This window comes from Cimex lectularius, unplaced genomic scaffold (genome assembly GCF_000648675.2).
Source record: "Cimex lectularius strain Harlan isolate CLEC.00 unplaced genomic scaffold, Clec_2.1 scaffold11, whole genome shotgun sequence".
Taxonomy (NCBI): domain Eukaryota; kingdom Metazoa; phylum Arthropoda; class Insecta; order Hemiptera; family Cimicidae; genus Cimex; species Cimex lectularius.
In genome coordinates this window covers 1,719,038-1,738,378 of record NW_019392673.1, presented here as the reverse complement: position 1 = coordinate 1,738,378, position 19,341 = coordinate 1,719,038, and the positions used below count along the sequence as shown (strand labels likewise).

General features: G+C 31.7%; 3 protein-coding genes and 1 long non-coding RNA gene across 15 annotated transcripts; 2 read left to right on the top strand and 2 right to left on the bottom strand.

Moving 5' to 3' along the window:
- Positions 1-46: 46 nt before the first annotated feature.
- LOC106668307 (keratin, type II cytoskeletal 1-like) lies at positions 47-11,049 on the bottom strand. Of its 6 annotated transcripts, XM_024225388.1 has the most exons (10): positions 6,249-6,846; positions 5,239-5,387; positions 3,888-4,170; positions 2,633-2,816; positions 2,468-2,556; positions 2,258-2,400; positions 2,069-2,183; positions 1,859-2,013; positions 1,670-1,795; positions 47-1,161 (listed from the first exon to the last, which is right to left on the bottom strand). In XM_024225388.1, the coding sequence occupies exons 3-10, from the start codon at positions 4,116-4,118 to the stop codon at positions 1,047-1,049; spliced, it is 1,158 nt and encodes a 385-aa protein (XP_024081156.1). In that variant the 5' UTR covers positions 4,119-4,170; positions 5,239-5,387; positions 6,249-6,846; the 3' UTR covers positions 47-1,046. The 6 variants fall into 6 exon arrangements, with proteins under 6 accessions (XP_024081156.1, XP_014252413.1, XP_024081158.1 ...); XM_014396927.1 differs by lacking the exons at positions 5,239-5,387; positions 6,249-6,846 and adding an exon at positions 10,883-11,049; XM_024225390.1 differs by lacking the exon at positions 5,239-5,387 and having other exon boundaries at positions 3,888-4,121.
- On the top strand, positions 7,862-9,967 carry LOC106668308. The gene is made up of 8 exons (XM_014396930.2): positions 7,862-8,003; positions 8,161-8,336; positions 8,425-8,649; positions 8,712-8,780; positions 8,836-9,153; positions 9,209-9,322; positions 9,554-9,685; positions 9,740-9,967. The coding sequence occupies exons 2-8, from the start codon at positions 8,211-8,213 to the stop codon at positions 9,863-9,865; spliced, it is 1,110 nt and encodes a 369-aa protein (XP_014252416.1). The 5' UTR covers positions 7,862-8,003; positions 8,161-8,210; the 3' UTR covers positions 9,866-9,967.
- LOC106668305 lies at positions 10,085-14,217 on the top strand. Of its 7 annotated transcripts, XR_001340737.2 has the most exons (13): positions 10,085-10,701; positions 11,494-11,691; positions 11,796-11,987; positions 12,045-12,272; positions 12,346-12,456; positions 12,696-12,839; positions 12,897-13,151; positions 13,206-13,340; positions 13,398-13,460; positions 13,620-13,705; positions 13,750-13,830; positions 13,897-14,017; positions 14,071-14,216. XR_001340737.2 is itself a non-coding variant. In XM_014396919.2 (12 exons), exons 1-12 carry the CDS (start codon positions 10,660-10,662, stop codon positions 14,174-14,176), a joined length of 1,812 nt encoding a protein of 603 aa, XP_014252405.1. In that variant the 5' UTR covers positions 10,086-10,659; the 3' UTR covers positions 14,177-14,217. The 7 variants fall into 7 exon arrangements, 6 of the variants coding, with proteins under 6 accessions (XP_014252405.1, XP_024081155.1, XP_014252408.1 ...); XM_014396919.2 differs by having other exon boundaries at positions 10,086-10,701; positions 13,766-14,017; positions 14,071-14,217; XM_014396922.2 differs by lacking the exon at positions 14,071-14,216 and having other exon boundaries at positions 10,088-10,701; positions 13,766-13,830.
- Positions 14,218-16,872: 2,655 nt separating this feature from the next.
- Positions 16,873-19,052, bottom strand: LOC112126383. The gene is made up of 2 exons (XR_002909942.1): positions 18,751-19,052; positions 16,873-17,066 (listed from the first exon to the last, which is right to left on the bottom strand). It is a non-coding gene; the product is annotated as an uncharacterized LOC112126383 (long non-coding RNA).
- Positions 19,053-19,341: the final 289 nt, after the last annotated feature.

Here is a 19,341-nt window from a genome sequence, read left to right as displayed (position 1 = left end):
TAAATATATATATTTTATTAATGCGGTATTGAAGGAAAGAAATAGAATAGAACTAGTTTTCTTATATTTCTCAATCACAAAATGCTTACATTGATGTACATAGCATATCAAGAGTAATGTTACTAATTTTCATCATATTAGGGCATCGTTTAGTCAAGAGTAAAACACTTTGGATAATATACAAACAAAACAACATTTCTCATTAGAAATAACTACATCTTCAATGATTTTAACATAACGAATAATATCAATAACTTTCTATAATGTGTTAGAAAATATTCGTGTGCGGAGAAATGATATCTATTAACTTTAACTCAACTGTACAATATAAACTAATTTTACAACGATTCAATTTGCTGACTTACAAATAATTAAAGCCCTTAATTAATCTCAACAATGTAAAACTACTTTTAAAACCAATGCCACAAGACAATATTTATTATCTAAAAAGGAAAACCCCATAAAACAAAAGCACATTTTTTAGTTATTAAAAAATTTTGTGTGAATTTCAATTTGGTCTGCACAGCATCAAAATCTGAAAAATGTTATACATATGAAACACTATTTTCGTAACAGTTTAACCACTTAGAATAAGTAAGAAGACACAGCTAAAGCAAGTATATTGGGCTACAATATATATTACTAATTTCTTTATATCAAACAAAAACAAGATATAAAATGTTAAATGCAATTAAAACTCTTACATATGCCATAAATTGTCCCAGAGAAATTTTGCCCAAGAACACTAGAATTTATTAAAAAAATATTAGAGAATGGATCTGCTTTTGAATAAAATTTCTTAAAATTAATGCAAACCTAAAATCGATAATATTTGTTTAGAATGAAAACAAATTATAACTCCAATTGGTCATTTTTAAAATTTTAGTGGTAACATTTACATCTAGCCATCAATGTAATAATAAAGAAATCTTTGCTCCAAATTGAATACTATGAAAATATTAGATTTTAAATATTTATTCTTAATTGATTATCAGGATCTGTAAGTTGAGAATCAAAATCAATCAGGTCAACAAAGCATCATCAAATTAATTCTCTTCTTTGTGATGTCCTCCACCGCTACCTCCTCCTCCTCTTCCTCGGTAACGCCTTCTACCATCGCCCTCTTCACTGCTGTTGCCTCGGTAGAAGTGGTTCCCATTACTACAACAAATATGAAAAAAAAGTTATTAGACAAGGAAACAAAACTTAATATTCTATATATAGAAAGTGTTAGAAGGTCCGAAGTATTAGTGTGTCGCATCTATTGGTACATTTCAGTTGTTTTCTAAAGTCCAGTACATTAGGCAAAACGAACTTATATATAAAAGTGAATTTGGGTTAATTGTAAAAACAAAAACTACTGAACTGATTTCGGTGAAACTTTCACACTTTGTTTTTATTAGTGCTGGGGGGGGGGTTAGAGACTATAAAATGGGTGTATAACAAATAATGAGGGTCAGGATTTACAAAAAAGAGAAATAACACTTTTTATTATCTCCCTAGGCAACACAGAGTTTTATCTCCCTGGGCAACACTGGCTTATAAAGCTAGTACAATATAGTTTAGACATTTCTATAATAATTTAATACAGCTTATAGAATAATGTTAAGTATGTTACACATATTAATCTCTTTAATTAATTAATATGCAGTATTAAAAAAGTAATTACCTATAGTATTTATGCCTTTGATTTGAGGATGACTGACTATACGATCTATTTAAATGAGGGAGAGTCGGTGCTGCTTGACCAACTACTTCGTGGTCTAATGGCCTCCTTCCTCCATGATATTCTGGGCTGAAATGTGTATTGATCATATTAGTTTTTCCGAAACTGTCAAAATGTCTAAAAGTTACCTACCTAGTTTTATGTTTTTGTGAGCCATTTCCCCAGAAGTTCTGGGTTTGTAGGGGAGGAAAGCGATGGTGTTCACCGCCTCCACCACCTCCTCTTCTTCCTCCACTGTACCTTCCATTTCCACCTCCTTTATTTAGCTGGCTTCGGATCGAGTGAATCTAAAAGCCAATGGTTTAAAAAAGTTGCCAAAAGTGAAAAACAAGGTATACTTACTTCTTTGCGTTGCTCCTCATTTTCCTTTACTAATTTTTTGATTAAATTCTCTGCATCTTCTAGCCGGTTGACACTTTCTTGTTCATTGCCTTCTTTTACTGGTGCTTCTAACTGTCTTTAAAAAACATAACAAAATTAAAGTACATTCATTACAATTATATTTTTGTCTTGTTTTGAAGAATAGCTTACTTTTTTTGGTGGTCGACAAGCTGCAATAGTCTGGTATTTTTACTGTTTGCTTCGGCCAAAGACGCTTTCAATTCAGACACTTCCTTCTCCAGCATTTCAACTTGGAGTGATCTGTTGTTTACTTCTTTAGGGGACAAAATAATCTAGAAATGTGCACATTGATTAAATTGTATATACAATATTTACAACAGAATGTCAATGAGAATCTACTTTAGGCTTTGCATCATCAGGTGAAGATTCAGAACTGCTCTGAACCACCTTAACACCAGCAGACCCAAATATCAATTGAAACTGAAGATCTGCAAGGACAGATACATATAATAATAATTACAAAAAATTACATAGATAAAACTAAATAAATAAGTATACATTTACCTCTGTTTCTTAGCCTAAGCGCTTCAATTTCCTGGTGTAAACTTGCCAACATTAACTGGTGTTGTTCTTGCAAAAAGTTTATATTTTGTTCAAGTTGATTGATTCGCATAAGGGGCTCAGAAGACATGCAAGACAGATGAACCGGCTCTGCTCTGACTGTGGGTTCTGCTCCTTTTTTACCAATCTGATAATAAGAATTAATTATAGTTTAACAATATTTCATTATTGAAGACAATTTAGTCATTTAAATTATTTTATTTACCGTAACAGAATTGTAAGTAACAGGCATTTTAAGCAAAACTTGAGATGCCATTTTTCTAATTGTAAATTTACAACTTATTGCTTACAAACAATGAAAAAAATTAATTTTTTCTCCAAAAACTAACTGACAAAAGGCATTTTTACATAAAACATTATTTAAAAGCACGTTATCATCACAGTTTCACATGAAAGCTGACCCTTTTAAGTTAAATAATTTTTTAATGCATTACAGTGCATTATCAAAAGTCCGTCAATGGTATTATTGGCATTCACAAAAAGAAAATAGTACGTTTTTCCACGTTTAAAAAGCACAGTTTCACTGAAAACAAGGCCACTCAATATAGGAGTACATGTGGTTATGGCTGACTCCAGTTAGTTTGAGGTGTACTAGGGCATACAAGTATTGATTTTAACTGCACAAGCCTCTTTTATAACATCTGGGCATAATGGTAACCTGGTTGCTATATTCTATATATTTATATTCCATATTTTTAATTACATCGTCTGTCATTTTAAATCTAAAACGAAAAATTTCAACTATTGTAATAATTGTGTAAATACTTGTTACACAAGTGAATGACGTCTTCCAAAGTGTCTGTGCCACAGTTTTTCCCAATGATTCAATGATTATTTCCTATTTGTTATTCATGACTCACCAAATGTCAACTTTGATTTGTTTCAAATAAATAGCCAATTTTTTCCTTTTTATTTTCTGGAAATAGTGAGAAAATAAAAAGGAAAGAAGAAAAAATCAAAGTAGCTAATTTATTGTATGTAAAACACATTAAAATCTCATCCAACTGAAGATCCATTTTAATTCATACCATATACAATATTATGAATTAAATATCTATTAATACTATGTAGTTCGGTTTAAAATAAAATTAAAAAATGATTATTTTATTAAATAGTAGTAGTATCCAGTTATGGAAAATAATCCACTGGAAAATATATAACAAAAAATTTATGATTAAATTATTTCATTACCACTCACAAGTTTTTGAAGACGTGGACTGGACGGAGGTCTAGTTAGGAAGAAATGCTTTTCGATTATGTCCGGCGATGCTTGGCTTCGTGATATGAATGAACTCTTAGTGTAGTGCGGTATAGGTGGAAGAACCGGTTTGTTAGGCGTGATGACAGCCGGCTTTCGCGATGGCATTTCTCGTGTCATGGAAACATTGTCTTGACATTTACTGGCTGTCGATCCAATTGTCTCATGCATACTCTAATAGCCAAAAGCAGTTGCTTGAAAATATCTGACTTTATCCTCATCTCTGAAAGCCATGTAGTTCATTGTGTAAAAAAAAATTACACAATTTTATACACAAAATATAACGTATTACAAAATTAATTTTGTGAAATAAATGATAGACAAGATAATTTTTTATTCCACTATTTTAATGATTATGTTCAGTTGGAAGGGGCAACATATTTTTTAAAGTTTTGTTATTATTTTTTACTAGTGGCTATGTTTTACTAGAACCAATAGTTGTGCATTATTTACCAAGAGTTTTAACAATCTAATTTTTTATTCATCCATAATGCTTACATAAATCTAAAAGTGTTAGTTGTTTTTACTTTAATTTTTTAAAATCTTTAAATAATTTATTTGTAGCCTATATATATCAAAATACACATTACTATAATTTTTTTCCCCTGGCAGACATGTGTTAAGAGAAACCAGCCAATGCTGTTACTCAATATGAGGGATTAAGGGGCAATGAGGTCTCGACACCATTGTCCTTTAAGGCTCAGGATTGGAAAAGATGGATCAAGAGCTTGATGTTGAACTTTTGGAAGCAGGATCGGATGAGTTTAATAGTCCTCACAGTTGTCCGTGTCTTCTGTTATGCTGTTGTTTCTTAAGTCTTGTTTGAAGTTGCAACATCAGTTTGCTTTCTTGGTTTAGTACTAAGTTTCTGACTTGAAGCTCCTTGCTGTCCATGTACAGTTCAGGGCATCGCTGTTTTTCAATGTAAATGCATGCTGGGTACATTTTTTCTAGTTTGTTAACTTTTTGCAACTAACTTTGATAAATTCAAGGTGTTTTTGGATGCTAGAGGTTGCTTGGGACATTTAAATTTTACAACATTAATTATTCTTGACAATAAAACAACGTATTATAATCAAGTTATTTATTATTATAAAATATATGATTTAGATGCATTTCTTGTCAATGTATTAGTCTATTTTGATGAGAAAAGTTTTATGCTTTTCGAAATTTTTGATATCTGGTATAAATGATGATCAGTTGTCAACATTATGATTTTATATTAAAAACAACCAGAGATGAGGCCAATTAGAAAGAAAACACTAAGTTCCCCTGTCAAGCTTATACTTACTATGAAACTGTAGTTATTAGTTATTAGTATTAGTCACTGTAGTGACCATAATTGACCATGTTAATTATTTCCTTTGACTGTGCTAGCCCAGCCGAAATTCATGGGTTCGAATCCTGCTCGTGACACTAACTTTTTCGTCTCAACCATGACTATAGATAGAAAGAATATTTGAAATATATTAGGAATACTGAGTACTCTAGGGCAATGTGATTGAAGGTGTGAATATAATTTATTAGCTTGAATGAAGGTGTTTATTCCCAAATCCCCTGAGTAATATTGAGTACTCTGGCACAGTGTGAACAAAGTCTGGTGGATGAATGTAATTAATTAACGTGAATGAAGGGGGCCACCTCCAATTCCTCCGAGGAATATGAAGATGTAAAAAAAAAATAGATTCACATCAAACAAGGCCAAAAATTCTATTCAGTACAGAATGAATAAAATATGTCTTTGGAACTTTGCGCATTTTATTTTCAATTTTTCTTTTTTAGACAAGATTTTTTTTATTGAATAAAATTTATATTTAAAATTTACTTATTTATGGAAATTTCTTGTGGAAATAAATTGCAAATTAAAATGACAATAAATTAAGAATTATGGTTTTTATTTATTTATTTTTTGCTTTATGTCCCCACATCAAGCTACAGGGAATTTTTATTTGTTGTCTGCATGTTTTTTTAACGTTGTTCATTGCTCAAAATGCCATAAACTAATGTTAATATGGACCAGAATTAAACAATTAAAAATTAGAAAAACTTCATATCAAAGTCTAAAATCAGTTTGATTTGGAAGTTTAGTTAGAAAGATATATTTAAGTTTATTTTTCAATTCTGGTAACAAGAGGACAAGGACAAACACTTCATTGAAGAACACAATATTATGAAATAATTAGCGTTATTTTATTATTTGTGGTTTTAATCGAAATTTCTCGCAAACTTTCATGCGGATTACATGCAAAAATACTTCTTTTGAATATTATGTAAAGGGATTTTGTTCTGTGTAATACTCACTTGAAGTTTCTAGCGAAGTCGGCTGTTATTGATGAATGCTCATCACCATCATCTCAAGTCACATGCCCGTCACACCGGCCTCGTGGCCATCGTTGACAGAATAGCAGTATATTGCGCCAGAAGTTTTTTTTTATCATAAAACAATTTGAATAGTTGTACACATGACAGTAGAGTGGATCAACAATAGAGGGAGATTCATTTAGAAAATCGATCGGGTCATTGAAGGGCCTAGTTTTCCGTCTCAGCTCAGCAACCGTGAACAAAAAAATACGGTGTCTTCGAAATTTGTTTGTAGTTCTTATATTACATGCAAAACTGCCTTTTCCTGCTCAAATTTTATGCTTGCGTCTTTATAACTTTCCTTACAAGACACGACGTCATTTTCTTAATTTCTGTATTTATAACTGTATTTTTTTAAACGGAGTTGAGAGATTGTATTGTCTTTTTCAACTGATGCAAAATCAACCCGAAAAAATGATACTACTTTGAAATATACTAGTTTCTACTTTCAAGTAGAGTAAAAGTTGTTTACACGTCGTTTTACACCTCGTTGCTGTTAGCAACCAATAGCAATCAGAAATTTTTAGGGGGAACGTGAAAAGAAAAGACAAATTAACACATTTTTGAACATATCACAAATTTATTTTGGTTTATGTCATTGACAAACTTTCATTCTCTACATTATCTCCAATGCATTGTACTTCTTTATGCAAATGTGAGAATCTTAATCCTGACCAGATATATATTCTTCCACTGCCCTGACTATAAAGAAAGTGAATACATATTTAATTGAATTTTAAAACATTAGAGCGGATAGTAATATTATAAGAGTAAAATTCATTTTAATTTAGAATACTTAATATTTTGAATGTGCCAGCATTAAACTGCATTTATTATGCACTCGCTCAGGTAATTATTTATTATGGAATTTTTGTTATAGTGTTGTTTTTATGGAATGTTTTTAAAATTTTTAGCAAAAGCAGATGCTCCTTGTGCAGAGAAAGATTGCTCAATGTGTATAATAGAAGTTTGGCGGATCCTTACAGGTTGTGTGTAGGCATGCCACCGGTTCTCAGGCACAGTAGCAATTTTCTTTTATTAGTGTGAGTGGTGAGGCAAGAGGATGATATATTTAATATATAATATAGCATCACCATCACCCCTCCTGCAGTGCGTGTTTAGGGCCGATGATGGAATATTTATGAAAATACTTTAACAACCCTAATTTAGATAAGCTTATTACTATTGTGTGCACGCTGATAGTTGTCAAGGATCTTGTTACATGAGTGCTTCTCTGCCGATCTGGCTCATCAATACTGCCAGCTTCTTTTAATCATGCTATTTATTACATTTTTAACCTCAGAGGGCTGGATCACGTGGTCATGCCTGGAAGTTGGGGCCTTAGCCTTGTTCTTAGGCCTTAGCTGCTTTGTTTTCTCAACAGAATTGATTGCTAAGTTGTTGATTTTTTTGCACCTAGGTTTTAGCTGTTCTTTTCCTAAAACTATGACTTCTGCTTGTTCTGCAATCTTTTCTCTAGAGACTAGATACATAACTTTGTAGTAAACCATAGCAAAATGTACGGATATTTATTACCAGTATGTGTATTTATTCTACCACATGTTTAACAACATGTGTATTGAATTAACAAGTAAATTATCAATCCAAAATGTTACTCAAATTCCTAACTTGTTAGACTTTTTCAAATGTACATAATGGTGTACATTCCAATATGAAGAAGACTTATACTCACAAGTTTGTTCAGAACATTATTTTTGCATTTAACTGGTTCCAAAGCATGTGTTTTTTTATTTATTTTTTTAAAGACAATCTTTTAAAAAGACAAAAAAACACTTGCTATTTCATTTTAATTTGGTTAGAAATTTTTATTTATTTATTTTATTTTTGGTAGATATAAGACACAAATGAAGAATTTCGGCTCATTAATTTAACAAATGAAGAATGGGAAAATTTAATGATATGAGTGAGTTAATGACTGAGTTGATGCTTGACAGTGATTATGATATGCTTGAAGACGTCACTGTCTGCCCAAAGAAGACAAACAGTGAATCATCATTCAAATTTACAGTAAGAAAGGGATTTTCATCCACAGAATTTTCAATATAATGAACTCCTTTAGAATAATTCTGTATTTTTTACATTTCATTATTTTCAGTATATATCAAATAGTGAGTTTAATGCTATACACAAACAAGTGAAAAGGGAGAGGCAGAGGAAGCGTGAAGAAAAGGAATGGGAGATATTTATGCAGAAGCAGCAGGCTCAAGAGTACAAAGTTGAGGGGAGAGATGCTTCAACAATAACTAATGTTACTGTTATTGATCATAATGATCCCAAGTCTGAACCAGAGACAACAACACAAGGAGATTCAATTTTGTTTGTACGAACTGTTTAACACTATTTGAAATAAGGCAGCAGTTTTATAAATTCATTTTTGCCTAGAATGATGAACAGGTGGAACTAATTCGCCCACATTATGATCCCAATGTTAAAGAAATTTATACAGCAGAAGTAAGTATGAAATGTGCATTGCTTTAAACCAAAACAAAAACCAAAAACCTTACAGGTGGCCCTTAAGAATCCAAGCCAAAACATTATTCAATTTGTACATGTGTCTTCAGATATGCATGAAAACTATACAATTGAGCAAGCTCAGGAATCATATAAGTTTAGAGAACAATTGGGAGGAAAATTTATAGTTGACAAAATTGAGAGATTCCAGGCCCGGATCATCACAACATTAAAAGTCATTGGAGATGTTCTTTCCAAATATCCTTATGATAGTTTCCTAAAAAATGGAATAGACATCAAGAGAAACCAAGTCAGGAATGTTGCCTTCTCAAAACGGTTCAAGAGCAACTACCATTACCATCTTGTTTGCCAAGTAACAAATTCAAAAAATATAAAAATGCCTGAAAAATAATGTCTAACTGTTGTAGATTAAAAGCATTGAAAAACTTCTCAAAAACAAAACTCTACAGAAAGCAAAACCAAATTTAAAAGTAATTGAAAAATTATTGTCTTCTCACCAAGTCATATTCCAGGCATTGCAAGTAATAATTTAGATATTTTCCTAAGAAGTGTGACAAAATGATAGAATCCAATATTATTACATGTATCAAGGATTTGTTTTTTTTATTTTATATGTAAATTGCTGCATTTGAATTCTTTTTATTTTTTATGGAACGATTATTTTGAGTTGTAAATCTCATTTCTTAAAAATTGGTTTCCATCATTTAGAAGGTGTTAGTTTGCATAATAATTATTTTTTGTTATTGTTTAAGGTTGTAGAAAAACATTTGATTGGAACATACCCAGTTAATGAAACGTTCTGCTGGCTGAGGGATTTCACCGAGTTGATTAGCAATTTATACAACCTACCATCATATTACGAAAAAACATTCAAAAATTATAATGTACTATAATTCAAATGTACTTTGTCGCCATTTTTCACAAAATTATATTTTCAGGAAATGAAAAATGCATGTCAAGAGCTCATCTATATAATTGATAATTTTAACGACCGGATGGCTGAATTAGAATTATTTGAAAAATTTAACAGACCGTTAAAAAGACAATACCAGACCAGGTACTGAGCGCGTGAAAACACTCACTCATTCGAATGAGCCGAAACTTCTGTCTCAAAGTTAAATCTTTTTGTAAAAATATTGTAAATTACAATAATTTATAACTAATAATTTTTTTATTTGTTCAAATTGTAGTTTTTCATTTTTAATGATACCTAAAGATTAAATTAGTCGCCAGACGGTATTTATCATAGTGTATAATTAATTTACTTTGTTTTGTATATATTTCTTTTTGTTGTTACATAAACATTATTATTATTAATTTTTAAGGGCGTTTTAATGGCTCAGGTCATTTCACGCCTTACATCCAAATTTAACTGTCAGTAAGTGAATAACAACAAAACAGTAGCGGTGTCATACGGTGCAAACCATATTTAGGCACTACTAATTACAATTAATGTTTAGTTAAAAATGAAAAACAATAAAATTGAAAGAACATTATTTTTATGAATTTCCTGTTTAAAGTAAGGAATGTTAATGTTAATTTAGTTCCAGATGTCAAAATGTAGCTTCAACAAAAAAATATAATTTCTGGTGCATTAATTTAAATTTATAAATAAGGGTTGGCTTTTATAGCCAATTAAACTCTAAAGACCTTAACTTTTCTAACTAATTTTGGGGAAAATCATTTGAAATACAATTTTTCCTATTAATTTACAACTGGACATTTGAAACATTAGAATAAAAACACATGCAAGAGTTTAATAATTATTAGGTTATTTTGTTGAGTTTTTTTTTATGGATAAATATAGTTTCTATTTGTTTTATATTGAGTATATACCATTTTTCTCTTTCTGGGCCCCATGTCAACTGTAAACAGTTCCGGTGAGGACTTCAGATTTTCAGTAAGTAATTCCCAAGATAATGTTTCAACTCCCCTGGAAATTATGTTCTGCTTTCTTAATAAACTGTACATTATTTAAATCATATTTGCAACAATAAGCCTTTTGGCCGTAATGGGTTTCATAAGTTGGCCGTGTAAAGAAATGTAAGAAATGGGAAAAGATGACAGAGCATTAATATTACCTGTTGCAGTTCATTCAATTGATCAACAGCTGGGGTGCTCCTTCAATTTTGAACCATTCAACCATTCAATTTTTTCAGTTCATTGTTTAACTTTCAAGATAGCAAACAATTTTTATATAAAACTTTTATTGTATACATACAAAACAACTATAAAACACTATCTTTTTCTAGCTTTAGAGAAGCTTCGTTTAGAACTTCGTGTTTCACTGGATTTACAAATATAGTTCAAAAAGGATTTTAATTTTTTTCATCATATTCTCATTCATATCTGACAGAAAAATAATTTTGAAATTTATTAACATAAAATTAGAAAACACTATTCATGCTTTTGTCACTCTTTAAAGAATAGACACACTAAAAATAAATATTTACAGATTGAATAAATGTAATGTTTTTTTGTTAACTCTTAACCATATGGTTTTACATTTCATTTTGTGTTAATAATTTGAATAGCTAGCTATAAGGTCGTATATAAGAAATATATTTAACCAGAGTTTATAAAAGTATACGATCATTTGAGTACGTATTGGTTTGAAAAGTTATACTTTTAGAGATGTAAGTTTAACCGTCTTAATTTTTACCTACAAATCTTAATTTCAATTTTATTTAAGTGTATATCTGACAATGAGTTCAATGAGATTTACAAGCAAGTCAAGCGTGAGCGGCAGCGCAAGCAGGAGGCTAAGGATTGGGAGAAGTTCCTAACAAAAAAACAACAGGCACAGCTGAAAAATGACAAGTGTTGTCAATCACTTGTGTTGATTCAAGACGAAAAGTTGGAAATATCAACTCAAACAGAATATAATCAGGTGTGATAAATAAATACAAACAAGCATTAACACACACATACACAGACATATACATAAAAACATTGACAATGAAATTGTGAACTTCTTTTAATTCTTATTCTCAGATGAAAGATAAGAACGTACTTGCAAACTTTGAAAGGAAATCCCATAATATACATAAAAAGCCTGAAGGCCTGCATGGGAAAATGAGTGTGCCAATAAGTGGAATGGAACAGCCTATAAGTAACGATATTCTAGATATTAAAGAAAAAGAAGTAGTTATTCTGAGGAGAACCAAATCCTCCCCAATTCAAAAGGTAAAGTCCAAAGTTCAAATCGTATCTTCAATAGTACATTTCAATTCGTACTTCCAGGAAAGAGATGAGAAAGCCCTTGCTAACGCCGAATTGAAGAATTTGATCAAAAAGTTTGACGACCTGAGAAGGAAGATAGTCCTCACTGTTAACGGAATTGAACAGGCCTTGAACGATGAACCCTTGGACATCAGTCGGGAGGAAGTTGACATTTTGAGAAGCAAAAAGAGAAACTCAGCTTTCACATCAAGGTTCAAAGGCAATTATCACTATCAGTTGGTTTGCCAGGTTAAAATTTATTAATTTCATCATGAATCATTATTGTTATTATTTTTTTATAATTTTTTATTGTATTTTATAGATTAACGACATTAAGAAAATACTGTCAAATGAGACAATCTTGAAGACAAGACCTATTATAATCATGCAAAAATTTGTGTCCGCACACCAAAACGTCCTTCAAGCTCTTCAAGTAAAATCTTTTTGAATATATTTAGATTTTTATTTAATTGTCAAGCCAGATATAACAAAATTTCATATTAAAAGGCGATCAGAAATGAGGGCAAATATACTTGTCCTTAATTATAACAGAGATAACAAAATGTCTTCATTTGTAATTGTGTATAATTATGCACTAATTAGCGTGTGAATAACCAAAAATATTTAAAGTAATTTAATACATTATTAAAACGTATTTTATTTTTGCTATAGGCACTGGAGAAGCATTTACTTGCTTCTTGTTCTAGTGAAGAGTCTTTCCGTTGGTTGAAAGAATTTATCGAATCCATTTCTGAGTTAACCTCCATGTTACCGAACTACGATGGAATCAATATTGACACAATGGATAACCACAGTGTAATAACATAAAAGTTAAAAACTAGGTAAATAAATTTCATTTAATTTATATTTTAGAATGTCAATCTAGCTTGTCATCAGTTGATGGATAAGATAGACCGTCTAAATGATAGAAGAGAGGCGGAGGCGAAGATGTTAAAGAAAAGGGCATCCAGGAAGATCAAGTCGGGCAATGCGCCGCAGGATAACCTCTGGATGTACCGAACCCATAGGCTGACCTGGAAAGAGAAAGCCGCAGATTTGGCCAAATTTCAAATAGCAAGGCGGAAGAGGAAGAAAGGTGCCAGGGACGAGCTCCTCTGTGAGAAAACTGTGAGCTTTAATGTTTGGCCCATCTCGGTTATTATTTGATGACTGAGTTTCCAGGCAGAACCGTCAGAACTCAAACTGCTCAAGATGGAGGTCAAGCAGAGGGAAGGGTCTGAGCTAAGAAGACACAGCAGGTCAGTGAGAGAGGAACAAGTGCGAACAATGATGGAAATCATTCCAGAAGAATCAGAGGTATTCCATATTTTTACAATGTTAACAATACATTGAAATTTTTAATTTTTTTTTTAGAGTGACGTGGAAATTAAAAAAAATGTGAAGTGTGATTTGATTACAGAAGAATCTATGAAACAAGTATGTTTTCAATGTTAAAAAAATAATTTTGAGCCCAGAAATAACACCAATTACAAGAAAAAAAAAACTTTTGATAGAGACTTTTGCCAATTTATGTTTCTATGTATTAATTTTAAATTTATTTAACAAAAAATTATATACCTGATCTCACTTTGGAAGGATACTGAGCCTGCTAAAGCCAAGCTCCAAGAGTTGATAGACTGCCGGAATGCTGTAATGCTGGCGGCTAAAACCGAAGAGCAGAAGTACAGCTGGTAGTAATTAAATCCGTCATAATTATTAATTATAGAGCAAACTTGTTTCAGAAAAGAAGAGATAGTAGAGCAAAAGAGCGAGTTTCCCTCCAATGTCAAATTGGTCTACATCAAGTGTGAGAATGAGGACATAAAGCCATCGAGGCAGTTCAAACTTTCTAGACCTTCCTCTCCTATTTCAGAGTCAAACAAACTTTTCCAATTGGAGAACAGAGATGTGGTGTGTGATTACCGTACGGCATTCAAGAGTTTCAAGTCTCAAAGTGTGTGGTATGATGAAAATGTGAATAATATGGTTAACAGGTGAGACAAACGCTTATAATTGTCGGCACAAATAATGATAACAAAAATTATAGTATTACAACACGGCTGACAGACGAAATAATTAAAGATGTTGTTAAAGAGATTAATGTGGATCATATCATAAGAAAAATTATCGATTTGGAACTCCAAGAACTATAACAGTTGTAAATGATTATTTTCTAAATAAATTTTAGACATTATTTTTTAGTATTTTTCTTTTTAGTAATTTATAGGCAAGACATATTCACTATATTTTTTAAACTTGAGCATATAATATTTACTTCATGAAAAGCAAATTCTTTATTGTGTTTTCAAGCATTTATTCTTCTCGTTATATAACATGGTAAGTCCTTTTGGATTTAACTGCCAAGTTGTTAAAAAGTTCAGCACTCTGGATGATTTACAGTTAATTAAGGTTTTTAGTTGAGATGAAAAAAAGTTAAGGGCACGAGAGAGATTCGAACCCATGACCTTCGGCTAGATACGCCGCTGCTCTACCACCTGAGCTATCGTGACCTCGATCCACTCGGACATCAACACCCCATCTCAACCCCACCTTATGAGTTTTCCCTCCTTTTGCCATTTTTCAATTGTCGTCGAGAATCCAAACCGATTACACGACATTTGAAAAATGGCAAAAGGAGGGAAAACTCATAAGGTGGGATTGAGATGGGGAGTTGATGTCCGAATGGATCGAGGTCACGATAGCTCAGGTGGTAGAGCAGCAGCGTATCTAGCCGAAGGTCGTGGGTTCGAATCCCTCTCGTGCCATTAACTTTTTTTCATCTCAACTAAAAACCTTAATTAATTGTAAATTATTAATTAGTCAAGCGGACCACGAAATTAGTGAACTCTGGATGATCTTAAAATTATCTAGGAACTCTACTGTTTATTAATTTATTGGATTCGTGAGGAGGAGTGGTCAAGAATGATGTAGTTTAGAAAAACACCTATTTCATTTTTTTGCCGATGTTTCGACCTTTAGTCGCGTCATCTTCAGGGCGTAAAGTGTGGTGCTATTCTTGTGGTGTCATGTTGGTGTTATTTGAAATTGTTGTGTCTTGGAATTCTGTTTAGTTAAATTTAGTTAAGATCTGAGTTCCCACAACTAAATACAATTTTAATTTAAAAAAAAAGAAAAAAAAAGCCAAATCAAATTCTACGGTTTCTTCACAAGAAATACAGCAAACTTCCATAACAGTCTAGCCTAAATAGTTTATGTAAGCAGTGCAGGGTCACACATACGCGCGCGCGCGCGCGCGCGCACACACACACACACACACACACACACACACACACACACACACACACACACATCAATATCTATATAAAATGTTTGTAAAAATGACTTTGACTGGTCAAACTGATACTAAATTCATTGACAATGAACAAGAAGGAAACTCCCATCAATAATGGTAATGAAGTCTATCAGTTTTAAAATTCCACCTCTTGGCTTTAGAGCAGTGTGTTATGGATATTGGATCTTCTTGTTGCACTTTGATAACAGGCAATGAGAAGAAAAGTATGACCTACAATGATGATAGCTCTGACTCTTCAGATTTCACTAACAAATCTCAGAAGCATGAAGGTTCAGCTTCAAAGTTGCAGGTCAAAAATGTTACAGAAAATCAAAATATTGTAAATACTGAATAACGACAATTACATTATATGAGAAAAAAAAAGATTGCATGTCCTTAACTGAATATAAAAGCATTCGTAGTTCTTATGCTGCATTTTTCTTTTCATTGTAAGAGCAAAGTAATGCAAATTTTAGAATCATTTTAGTTTTCAATGCTAGAAGTATTGACCATTTTTTTACTTGCGAACACTCTGGATCAAGGTATGGTTTTGAAGAAGAAAGCAAATTCAGTTGTTACTGCCAATTGCCATTTAAAGGTCATCATCAGGCCCTATAATAATTTCACATTATGAAAAACAATTGTTAAATCATTTGTACAAATAATTTTCTTATGCTTGTTTGTTAGGTTTGTATGTTGTCTGTTATTATCACAAAGGAATTAATACTCAAAGTCATTCATTGACCCCAATTATCATTAGAGTGAACAAACTTAAAGTACTGAGAGCCTATATCATGGAAGAAAAGTGTCACAAGTCAAAAAGGGGTAGTTTTTTAGTGGTAGAACTGCTGGAATTTTAAAGTTTTGTGTTTTCGCTTTAGTCTTGGAGAAACGAAAGATAGTATGGATGTATCATGACAGTTTTTATTGCCAACAATGGCGTGGACTTAAACATAAATAAAAAAAGTAAACTTCCATCTGCCTCTCCTGTAAAATTTTCTATTGTTGAGTTGTGTCAATTTTCTTGCAGGGTGTGCGTACCCCTCCTGGGGACTAATGTCGCCAGGAAGCAGTTGTACAGAACAATTTTCTAAGGTTTGCGACAAACCTGCACAATGCTACAACCATGTTGATGTTACTGGAATAGGTATGATGTGCAACCATTAAATTTTTAAGCAATTCTGTTGCCAAATTAAAAATTCATTAAATTATTTTATTAATTATTAATAAAATATTAATTTAAATCTGTGAATAGAACCAATGTATACAAAAATTGTATGCTTAATTCAATGTTTTTGCGCAAAGCGATCAGTAGTTGGAAGTGAGCGAATCCTCCGTAGAAGGGAGGAGAGTTAGACCAATGACAGTTCAGCATTATATTATAATTTCACTAGTTTCGTTGTCCACTTGACCAATTAATATCTTTCAATTAAATATAAATTCTCTGTTTCCCCTTTGGCCGTGACCGACGTCAATCAACTATAGACTGTGAAACTATAACATGACCGGTCGCGGGAAAGGAGGAATAGGTTTGGGAAAAGGAGGTTCACGGTAATATGGGTTGTTTGATGGACATTTATATAGAAAAACAAATTAAAAAATATTTTTAAAAAACCATCATTTCCATTTGGTAACTTCTTTCTCCAGATGATTCTTTCCAGAACTTCATCAGGCATGTCAAATTGTATGGGAAATCTTGACCCGGTCGCTTTTGCTGAAGTAAGAGTGTACATGAGGTACATATCATGACCCTGAAAAGAAATCAAGCTCTCTTCAAAAGTACATATATGGTAATTCCGAAAGGTTAGGCAAAAAAGTTCTCATTTACGAATAAAAAATTATTTTTTATCTATTTTTCGTTAACTGATTATATTAATAAAATGAAATGGGAAATCATTATGTTAATAAAGTAATAAATATGAAACTCTGCAATACAATTTCTTCAGCAGAAATTTCTCTTTCCACTGATCCTAGTATATTTTAAATTTGATCCCTAAATGATTATTTTTTAATAATATTTATTTATTTATTGATTTATATATACAATTAATTAAAAATCATGTTTTGAAATGTCTTGCATTTATTTTCATTTAACTTCATTTAAAAATCAAACAAAATTAATTAAGAAAATTATAAAATTAAATAAAAAGCTGTCCCTTAGAAAGCAAGTACTGAATCTCAAAGGACCTCCCTTCAAATCCATTTGTTTGAACAAAACAGTAGTCCAACAGCAAAAAATAATTTGGTTTGTTTTCCCATTATTTCTGGGATCACTGGTGACTTTAGGCTCCCTTTCTCTGCAATGTACAAGATCCAACGGTGATACCTATATAATTCAGAATTGAGCCTTTTTTTTTTTTTCATACATTAAAGTTAGTTGAGCACTTTCCAGGGTTTCTCTTAGCTAATTTCCTTCTATGATCACCATTCAAAAGAGGCTTAACGTTTTTAGGCTAATGCTTTGCAGTCGCATTGTACATGTTCTAATGTTTCTACCTTTTCCTGGCAGAATCGGTGGGTTTAAAAAAAAAAGAAAAAAAGTCAATTCATCACTATTATTTTCAAGACTTATTAAATAGTGATAAGAAATTTTTATTTGAACTACTACTGCTTTAATTTTATATTTATCCCAGTGTATAAACCTGATCATAAACAATCTAAGCAGCTCTGTAATAAACGATTTCCTACGTATTTTTCCTCAGTAAAGTTGCAGAGGGGCGGAATGACCTAGCTACCAAAACTCGAGATACACAATTATCTTGTATTGGGTTTCTTTGGTGCGAGTGAATGTATATATTAGTGATAATGTGTAGTGTGAGAGGGTTGATGAAGGAATATTCTGAAAACAGGGTTTTATTGTAAGCAGTCCTTGTGTGTTTTTTCTTAGTATATTGAGAGTAAGTGTATTTATTAGTGTGAATGTATGCATTAGTATCTAATAGACCTTTAATTAGATTAGGGTAAATAGTGTATGAAAGAGTGATGGACGACCAAGTACTCCATACTAATTGAGAATGTAAATAGGAAAGAAAATATTGTTATTAAGAGTAAGTCAGAGGGGCTGAATGTTGGGCTGTTCATGGAGCCTAACTCTAGCGGCAGGATGGATAGAACTAAGGTCTTACCCTGGACTTTTTTTTTTTTTTTTATAAATTGAGAGTGAATGTATATATTAGACGGAATATGTACTGTGAGGGAGCCTTTAGTTACTCAATTTGATTAGTTTGATGTAGACTGTATGAGTAAAGGATCATGGAGGAATATTCTGCCCTGCTATGTTGATATGTTGTTTCTTTAAATTTTTCAACTTTCTTTTTTTTCCATTGTATTCTTAGCTTCTACGGAAAAATATGATAAACTGATGTAAATCAGCGCAGAAATATTAAAAATATTAATGCATTTAAAACATTTTGGAAAAAATACTAGTCAACAAACCTGTATTTCCGAAGTTTTACCGTATCCTAATAAAAAGTGCTTGTATTACTAGATAAAATATTAAAACAGTGATATAACGCTTATGTTTAAATAAGAGTTGTTTCCATTGTTGTTCATATCTGTCCAGTATATACTAGATAAAGAAGTCCAATATTTTCTGAAAGGGTTTTTATTCCATACATGTGACATATTTAAGGAAAGAATTATTAATTTAAGAGAGGTCTGTCTGGTTGTACAAGAGTGTACAAATAGAAATACAAGAGACAAATTTACATTTCTTTCAAAAGGATTTTCAATCCTAATGCCAACAGCGTTGTTTATATTTCTTTAGTAATCTAGTAAATATCAGTTTAAAAAACGTATTTTATCTAATGTCTACATTTTATGTTGATTTGACAAATTATTTAACATAACAATTGAAGATTTAAAAAAACAATAGTTATTACAGTTGAATTTTTAAAAGACAAGACTTCTGAAACTAAATTAAATCGGTGTTTTAGTTACTTTAGCATGATTATACCACACGACCCTTATCACACTGTCGTCCTGCGGGTATAAAAAGGACAGTTGCCAGTACAATAAAAAATCTAT

Bases quoted from the DNA above. Each gene is read 5' to 3' on its own strand.
- LOC106668307 (XM_014396927.1), bottom strand. From the start codon at position 4,118: ATGCATGAGACAATTGGATCGACAGCCAGTAAATGTCAAGACAATGTT. The intron at 2,817-3,887 runs GTGAGTGGTAAT...TCTTATTATCAG, and splicing joins GTCCACGTCTTCAAAAACTT to ATTGGTAAAAAAGGAGCAGA. The intron at 2,014-2,068 runs GTAAGTATACCT...ATTGGCTTTTAG, and splicing joins ATGAGGAGCAACGCAAAGAA to ATTCACTCGATCCGAAGCCA.
- LOC106668308 (XM_014396930.2), top strand. From the start codon at position 8,211: ATGGGAAAATTTAATGATATGAGTGAGTTAATGACTGAGTTGATGCTT. The intron at 8,337-8,424 runs GTAAGAAAGGGA...CATTATTTTCAG, and splicing joins AATCATCATTCAAATTTACA to TATATATCAAATAGTGAGTT. The intron at 8,650-8,711 runs GTACGAACTGTT...ATTTTTGCCTAG, and splicing joins AAGGAGATTCAATTTTGTTT to AATGATGAACAGGTGGAACT.
- LOC106668305 (XM_014396919.2), top strand. From the start codon at position 10,660: ATGTCAACTGTAAACAGTTCCGGTGAGGACTTCAGATTTTCA. The intron at 12,273-12,345 runs GTTAAAATTTAT...TGTATTTTATAG, and splicing joins ACTATCAGTTGGTTTGCCAG to ATTAACGACATTAAGAAAAT. The intron at 12,457-12,695 runs GTAAAATCTTTT...TTTTTGCTATAG, and splicing joins ACGTCCTTCAAGCTCTTCAA to GCACTGGAGAAGCATTTACT.